Source organism: Macrobrachium rosenbergii, chromosome 2 (assembly GCF_040412425.1).
Source record: "Macrobrachium rosenbergii isolate ZJJX-2024 chromosome 2, ASM4041242v1, whole genome shotgun sequence".
Classification (NCBI taxonomy): domain Eukaryota; kingdom Metazoa; phylum Arthropoda; class Malacostraca; order Decapoda; family Palaemonidae; genus Macrobrachium; species Macrobrachium rosenbergii.
Window position 1 is genome coordinate 3,369,540 of NC_089742.1, and position 9,300 is coordinate 3,378,839.

The 9,300-nt window shown below is 34.6% G+C and overlaps 1 protein-coding gene across 1 annotated transcript; it reads right to left on the minus strand.

The window, feature by feature from the left end:
• Positions 1-4,111: 4,111 nt before the first annotated feature.
• On the minus strand, positions 4,112-8,962 carry LOC136842069 (uncharacterized). The gene is made up of 7 exons (XM_067109455.1): positions 8,952-8,962; positions 8,002-8,105; positions 7,084-7,230; positions 6,696-6,934; positions 5,809-6,360; positions 4,797-4,840; positions 4,112-4,274 (listed from the first exon to the last, which is right to left on the minus strand). The coding sequence occupies exons 1-7, from the start codon at positions 8,960-8,962 to the stop codon at positions 4,112-4,114; spliced, it is 1,260 nt and encodes a 419-aa protein (XP_066965556.1).
• Between the last annotated feature and the right edge of the window lie 338 nt (positions 8,963-9,300).

The window sequence follows — 9,300 nt, forward strand, 5'->3', positions numbered from 1 at the left end:
TCACTTAAATGAATGAATATAGCATTGGATGCTTGTCCAGTTTTGACAGAATACTTATGTTGCTTAATACGTACATCTAAATCTTTGCTAGATTGGCCAATATAAAAAGAGGGGCAGTCCAAACATAGAATCTTATATATTATGTTGTTGTTTTCTTTAGGGCTATTTTTTATTAACGTTCTTTTGAGTGTGTTATTATAAGAAAAAACGAGGTTGACATTAAAAGGTTTTAATAATGATTTTATGTTTTCAAAACCACTAAAATAAGGCAAGCTAAGAATGTTCTTAGGGGTTTCTTTCGTCATGTTACTTTCACTATAAAACTTCTTGTGGGCTTTGTTATAACAAATATCTAGTATATGTGAAGGATAACATAAATCTATCCCTATTTTTCTTATGTATTCAATTTCTTTACCCAAATACTGGGGACTGACAATGCGCAAGGCTCGTAAAAACATAGAGGAAAAAATTGATCTTTTGATGTTAAGGTGATGGCCTGAATAAAAATGGACGTAAGTTAAGTTGTTGGTTGGTTTCCTATAAATACTGAATTTACATTGAAATTGTTCTCTGTGCATTAAAACATCTAAGAAATGGAGGCAATTGTCTTTTTCTAATTCTAACGTAAACTTAATGGATGGTACCTGGTTATTCAAATTACAGAGTAAATCATTTACATCAATACCAGCAGGCAAAACAGCTAAAATATCGTCAACATACCTATACCACTTTAAAGGAGTATAAATGATATTAAGTATATATCGTTTTTCTAAGAATTCCATGTACAAGTTTGAGAGGAGTGAGGATAAAGGCTTGCCCATTGCCATTCTAAATATTTGTTGGTAAAATACACCATTGAATATAAACTTACAATCACAAATGCATAACCTAGTGAGAGAAATGATATGACTTACAGGTAGAGGTAATTCATGATGGATTAATTCATTACTAAGATACTCTAAAATAGAATCTATAGGGACTTTAGTAAAAAGAGAACAAACATCAAAACTAACGAATCTATCAGTGGGGCAAAAAGTGATTTTGTTTAATTTATCAACTAAATCTAGACTATTATATAGTGTCGAAAGGCCTCGCAGCACTCCAGTGTTACCGTTTCCTTCGTGGATTTTATCTTTATTTATATATTTATCACGTTCCATATTTTCGTGATTCAGTTATACATACATACATATATATATATATATATATATATATATATATATATATATATATATATATATATATATATATATATATATATATATATATATTATATGACATTGATGTGTAGCAGCACTCATATCATCAAAACCATTGTATCTTGTGAATACATTCATAGCCTAAATGGCTGACAAACACCAAGAAACGCACAGTACAGGCTATTCCATAGACCGAATAACTACTTTTTTTCTTCTAAATTACAAATGTGTTAACCCATCCAGTTCTATTTTAGTTTGGAAAATCTATCTCCTCTTGGAAGGGATCCATAATCAATCTAATCTTTAAATATTTTGTTGAAATATTTTCTTCTTAACTTGAAGGCTTCAACTCTCTCTCTCTCTAGAGAGAGAGAGAGCGCGCGGATAAAGTATCTGCTTCCAGATATCAAAGGTAACAGTGAAGACTGAGGGAGAGCCGGTCACTTCCCCCATACGTACCAGAGGCTATTACTGTGAACAATAACCACTGTCATTGTTCTTCGGAAAGTTTGAATTTGTCACTTGGCTTTTCTTAAAATGTGAAAATGAAAATCTAATCACTCTTCTCAGTTACAGTATTATCGTTTATTGATGCCTCATCGATATATATAATTTTAGTCCATCAGAGTGAAAGGCTTAGATTTTAAATTTTCTTTATCCCTTGAAATAAATCCTCTTTTATAGAAGATAAGAGAATGTACACCTCGTTTCTTAGAAAGTGGAAGACAAAATTCGTGTCATTTCCAATTTAGTTTCCGTCTTATATGCAGACTAAAAATCTGTGTCTGCTTATTGATAATTTTTTGTTGTAAAAAAAAAAATCAGAAATGCCTTTGATAACACTGACCTGGTTTTGCAGAGAAGTTTTAGCTTTTTTTCTTGTAAATCTCTTGAAAACGCATATTAAAAATAAAAAAAATTTTCTGGCCTGCTTAAATCGAATAGAATGATAAAAAATTCGGCATTGTGTAAAATAAAACATTTCCTAGACTTACTCGTTATGAATTTTTTTAAATTTACTGATTTAAAACGAAGAAAAAATAAAGACAAGATGCCGTTATTAGTTTAGTAGATTTAATTATATAACTGCAGTTCATCAGAACGAAGGACATTATTCCATCTGTGTATAATATATACTCATTTCCTCTATAGGTATTTATGAGCTCTGTCCATAATAAGCGGACTAATTTTAGGGCTAAGTAAAATACAGCCCATAAATAATACATCAAGGATGAGACATTAATGAGAAACTGTTATTGCGAAGGAAACAGCTTTACGCAGCATCCCAGTTATAGCGTGTTTTGAAAGTAGCGTTGACATTAGAACGCTTTATGAGCGTTGAGTTTCCGAGGCTTTACAAAGGATTTTCATCAGCAACGCACTTTAATTAAACAGGATTAGAGGTTCGGATAACTCTCCCTGATATGGGAGACAGAAGTGGCACCCTCGTAGGCAAAACAACGTTGTGGCTCCAGGTATCTTAAAATAACATCTCATTTACAAAACCAGATTGGATTTTAAAATGCAGATTGCAGACATATATATATATATATATATATATATATATATATATATATATATATATATATATATATATATATATATATATATATATATATATATATATATATATATATATATATATATATATATAAATATATATACATATACACACACACACACACACACACACACACACATATATATATATATATATATATATTATATATATATGTGTGTTGTGTGTGTGTGTGTGTGTGTGTGTGTGTGTGTGTATGTGTGTGTGTATTGCTTCATTCTCTTAATTCTTTATCCATCAAGGAGAATTATTTAATTTTTACAGGTAAAATTTTCTGTACCTGTGCTCTGATTGCAACATCGTACAAAGCACGATTTAAGCAAACCCCATTTTCCTTTTTCACTACTTAACAATATCATATCTTTGTTACGAAAAAATGATAATAAATAATACACGAAAAATAATGTCATATAAACAAAGGTTTTAGCTTGCGTCTTAGTTGATCTTAGGAAATATACAAATAGCTATATAGTTCCTTGTACATTTTGCTTTGTTCCGGAATTTTATTTAATTCTTTCACTACAAGAATCAACCATATAAGAGAGAGAGGGAGAGACAGGATTCCTAAACGCCCATAGGTCACGTTACTCATTAATTTCAATTCAACTTTTGCAAATCTAAGTAAATAGTATAATTTTATACCCACGGCAAATTTTTCGGAGCAATACATATATTGTCGTGCCCCGTTTCTTTCCTCTTTATAAGGGCATGACATCTAAGGTAACGTGTCCGGGGTACGGGCATGTGGCAATTATTGTAAGTAGGAACAAGTGATTCTTTAAAACAATTACTAAATTCCAAAATACTTAAGGTTTAGGGGGAAAGTGATTAATTGTTCCCGTTTCTTCTTTTATTTCACACTTTTATTCTTACAGTTTCCACCCTATATTTTCTACTGGTTCGAGGCTTTGAATGCTGTATCGAGAGACTTAACGAATTTGATTAAGGGGAATAATGTTCTGAGAGTCAATCACCACTACACACTTATTCTAGCGCTGTCTTTCGGTTTCTTTTCTGCTTCCCCTCACTTTGGAACTCTCTCTCTTTTGCTCTGCCTGCCACTCTGTTCGACTCTGTCTCGACTCTCCTCTTTTTCCCTGTGTCTCTCCCTATATCTGCTATTCCCCCCTGTGCCAACCATGACGTCATATTCTGGGCAGACAATGTGTACTGAGGCACCTCCTCCATTTGCTTCATTCCAACTCTTGGAGGTGTGTTTTAAGGAATTCCCGTTGATTATTGGCTATTTTGCTCCTTGTAGGATGTCCTTAGGTCTCTGGCATTGATGGCATTTGATTGGCCAAAACAAATAGGCCTGGCCTGTGGGAATGGCTTATTTCCTTGGGCTCTCCTTCGAAGGCAAGGGTGTGAGGGGTGTTTTCTCACACCTTATACTAACCATGTGTTCACAGGCCTTCCCCTCGGAGATTTCGTGAATTTCGAAGGCATGGCCAGATGCGATTTCTCTTGTATGTTCTTGAAGTTCTGGCTGGCGACTTGTTGTGACAGGCGGGGAGATTTATGTGAGTTTATGGTCCTTTTCTACAGACCCCATGAAATAGGATATTTCCACTTCGAAAAAATACGTTTTCTCTGTTCTCTCGATGCATTCTCGACCACACTACCGAACTGTCTCCTGACAGTTTTCTAAATAAAGAAAACAGTATGGACTCTGAGGGCTCCTAACAATGTGCACATTATGCACTACAAATTCCTTCTATGAATCTGGCTTTCAGTATTAAAACAAACGTATATGAAATATAAAAGAGCAAAGAAATATTAGCAGTTATTTTCTATCCAAGTTACATTTGGATTGACTCAGCCCTCATACCTAGCTGCCTAGCAGGGGATTTTAATTTCTTAAAAGTAATCACTCTGTACAATCAAACGGCGACAATCTTCATTTTTTGGCCGTTCTTCATGGATTTCTTGTCGGGCTCACTGCTTCAGGTGAATGAGTGTCCTTATTTTTATCTTGGGTATATTCAAACATTGTATAACTAATATGTGTAACTTACTTGTGTACATGTTGCTTGACCTTATCAATGTAAGTATAAACATCCTTTTACATAAGAAACGTCTATATTTTTAATGTCTAACTCAAAGGTATGATTGGCAACTGAGTAGGGAAAACAAAAGTAGCACTTATGAATATCTTTGTGGCTGGCTAAACAAATTAGTAAGCCTTCTCTATTTAAAGTATCTTTAAGAAATGAATATCGTAAACGTGTTAGTTCTACGGGAAAATAAGTAATTACCTTTTCTACTTCTAGTGTTAGTATAGTTCATGCACTCCTTTCAATGTTGACATGTTACGGGCTATGCCAAGACTTCTCCCTGATGAGGTATCCTTAAAGTATTCACAAATCTTACAAACTGTATTTCTCATTCCTTTTACCTTTCACTTCTAAGATTAGTACACTGATGTAAATATTCGTGATTTGAAAACAAGATTCTCGTTGAAATCATTTAATACCTGTCTTAACCTTCTATCTCATTCTTCTATTAGTGATAGTGGGTTGCAAATCTCTAAAGATGACTGCTAACCCTTTTGACTTTAATACGTTACATTTCTGACTTTAATACGTTACATTTCAGAACTTTTACTTTACTCTCTTTCTTCCTAAGTATTTCCCCTCAGTTAAAGAAAAAGTAAATTCAAAGTTACGGCGCCTTAACCCCAAATCCTTTTGCTACAAAACCAACTAATTAAAGTAAGAATTACAACATTATAAAAATGGTTTCATTACTAAGTTAACAAATGAAGGTAAACTCAGCAAAAAAGAAATTAAATACAAGGGATAACAGGATGAATTGATGGGTTTGTTCTTATCATTATTACTAAATGTGACGCTTCTGTTTCTTAGGTTATATCTATTTTTTTCTTCTGAAATTTCTTCTTCCGATTCTGCCTATTTGACTTCCTTGGTTCTCTTGACTTTGTCTTTATTTATCCAAAATCATTCTTCTTCTAATGATTCAGCATGATTATGTGGAAGGTATTAATTCATTCACTTTTTTCACTTTCACCTTAGTCTCTTGCACGTCTATGACCTTGTATGGCCTTGTGAATTTAATGGCTAACTTGTAATTAATTCCACTTCTTACTTCCTTCTTGATGTAAACTTCATTGCCTGTCTTGCAATCTACTGGCTTTAATCCTTCTTGATGCTTGTCTATCATATTCTTCTGAGCTTCCTCTAAATTCTTGTATAATTGCTTATGAATTACCTTGAAATTCCCAACTCTTATTTTCATAGTGTCTTCAGAGTAATTAGGCTGTATTGGCTGATTCAGCCACGCATATGGCAATCTTGATTCATGTCCCATTAAAGTCTTTATGGGTGTTGCTTGAGTGCTTGTATGATACTTAGCATTTAGTGATAATTGGACTAAAGGTAAATTGACGTCCCAATCAGGATCCTGTCCTACTGCATGCCTTAATTCATCTAGAACCTTTCTGTTATTTCTTTCCTCTAAGCCATCACTAGCTGGTTGATACGGTTGTATCGTTACCTTTTCTACCTTGAATGCATCACAAATTTCTTGAACTGATGAGTTATTGAACTCTGTGCCATTATTCTGCGGGGCAGAATACCTACAAAATATTTTATTAAAGAGAGGGATTGCACACTCCTTAGTTCCTTTACTAGTTAATGGTATTAACTCTGTATATCAAGTGAGTGCGTCAATACACGCTAATATATTTCTATTCCCCTTACTCGTGGTGTGAAGGTTAGTGATAAGATCTATGGCTACTCTTTCAAATGGAGTCTACGGAATGGGATATTTCCCTAGAGGTACTTCCTTATCTGTTCTTCCCTTGTAACTATGTTGCAAGTATTGCAGCTCCTTACGTAATTACTAACATCCTTGTAAATTCCTCTCCAATGAAAAGATGTCTTAACTAGTCTAACTGTCTCATCCCTTCCTGGGTGAGCTCTCATGTCATCGTCATGCATTAACTCAAAGACTTTATTTCTTAGACTCTTGGGTACTATTCTTTTATGGAGCACTCCTGATAATTGATCAAACGGGTCACATTCATGACACATCCAAACTAGTACGTCATCTATGACGTTCACCGCGTCTATGGGGCATCCAGTTCTATTAATTAATTCTGCTCGTTCCTTTTGACTAAATTCTCTTTTATTTTCTACAAAATTGAAGATTTTAAATCTTCAACTCCTTTTTGTTCACCTATGAAATTTTGTCGTGAGAACTCCTCTGTGTAATGCATGGTAAATACATTGCTTATGAATTCTCCCTGTTCTGCTTCGTGACGTATCATGTTTATACTATCACCTTGTGTACTATGCCTTGATAGGGCGTCTGTCACTTTATTGGCATTCCCTGGAACATATTTCAAGTCTATGCCATAGTCTTGGGCCGCCATAAACCAACGAGCTCTACGTCCGGAAAAATTCGGATTCTTAAGCATTTCTACTGCAGCTGAATGATCAGGGAAGACATTTATCTTATAAGACATACCTATCATTTTTACTAAATTTTATCCAACTTTTGCCATTATTAAACTTTATTCAACGTTTGGCATGACTAACCCATAATTTCTGTATTTTATTTGTGTCATTCTCCGATTATTTTAAGTATTTAATTTCTTATTCAGCATTCATTAGCTGAAAGTTATGTATTTTTTTGACCGAGTAATCTCATAACTTGTATTTTTTGGGTTCGCTTAAAGGTGTTCAGAATCATAAGTTTTTTTTCCAAAGATTATTTTTTCCCCTCTTTATTTCTTTTGAAGAGAGGGATAATTTTATTTGTTCTACCAGCACTGTCAAGGGTAATTAGAAGTTAAGGGATTTTTTTTAACACCGCCAATCGGTAATTTAGAATTCTGGGGAAATTTTAATGATTGACTAAATTTACTTTAATTAAGATAAAAGTGTTTATGATCTTTTTGTGATTTTTTTGTGATTTTAAGAACTGGTTGACTTTATTTTTTTTTATTACTGCCATAACTTAAACAATGTACCATTACACTTAATGCTTAAGAAAGTGTTTGTCATTAATGAATAAATGACCAAAAGGAGATCGGCACAAACTAAAAGTGTAAGAATTCCCGTTGATTATTGGGTATTTTGTCCCGTTGCTAAGTAACCAATTGGTTCTTAGCCACGTAAAATAAGTGTAATCCTTCGGGCCAGCCCTAGGAGAGCTGTTAATCAGCTCAGTGGTCTGGTAAAACTAAGCTATACTTACTTTGCTCCTTAGAGGACGTCCTTAGGTCTCTGGCATTGATGCCATTTGATTGGCCAAAACAACTAGGCCTGACCTGTGAGAGTGGCTCATTTCCTTGGGTTCTCCTTCGAAGGCAAGGGTGTGAGGGGTGTTTTCTCACGCCTTATACTAACCATATGTTCACGGGCCTTCCCCTCGGAGATCTGGGAATTTCCAAGGCATAGCCAGATGGGATTTCTCTTAGTGCCTCGTTAGGACTTGTGTGTTCTTGAAGTTGTGGTTGGCGACTTGTTGCGGCAGGCGGGGAGATTTATGTGAGTTTATGGTCCTTTTCTACAGACCCCATGAAATAAGATATTTCCACTTCGAAAAAATACGTTTTCTCTGTTCTCTCGATACACATAATGCCTTATCATGGTCTCCAAACTCTCCTTAACATATTGTATAAAATAGTGTCTTGACCGACTCTGTGTTTACATATTCGCGGCAGGACGATCCTCATGTTTGCTTTGAACATCAACCATAATAAAAGAAAGAGCAGTTTTCTCAAGACTTTAAAAAGTGCCCTCAATAATACTTCATTCTAGTTATAGTTTTATACGTATTAAAGTATCATTTCACGCGAACGTGAAAAGAGCGTCAACCAATTGCTTTAAAACAGTTAAAGAGGAAACCGTACGGTACCTAATTTGGTATGAAATTAAAAGCTAGTAAAAATCCAATGTGTTTCAGCATGATATAGATACATCCAGAAAGCCGGCAATCCTAAGGTCACTGACAGTCTAAGGGTCATGTATTAGCCTGATGGTGGCTGTGAGGCTTCCTGAGGTGACGACCCTATTTCCTTCACCATAGGAAAGCAGAGTTTTGGCCAGAGCCTAGAAAAAGACGTTCAGTGATGTCACTTAATGGCGCAGAAAGAAAATGAACAAAAAGCGATAAATGGAGGATCACTGGCCAAATAGACTTACCTTGGATTCATCATATATTAAGGAAAACAAAATTAGATTCAACTATTAGAATAATCCGCAGCTGAAATGAAAGGTGTACATGCTGAGACATCGCAACAAAAGGTCAAGTGAGATTTTAAGCAGGTAGAATATTTTGAACACTTTTACACTCCAAAATACTTGAGATACTGGCGACGCCTAAAGACATTGCATTCTTCGTCGTGTTGAAACAAAAAAAGAAAAAAATCAATTGGGAAAAGTTAAGGAATCAGGGAAGGAATTAAGAACAAAATTTGTTAGTCATATGGAAAGCAGTGTGATATAAGTCTGGTAAATGTGTTCAGAATTGCAAATATTTTTTTAAGATCAC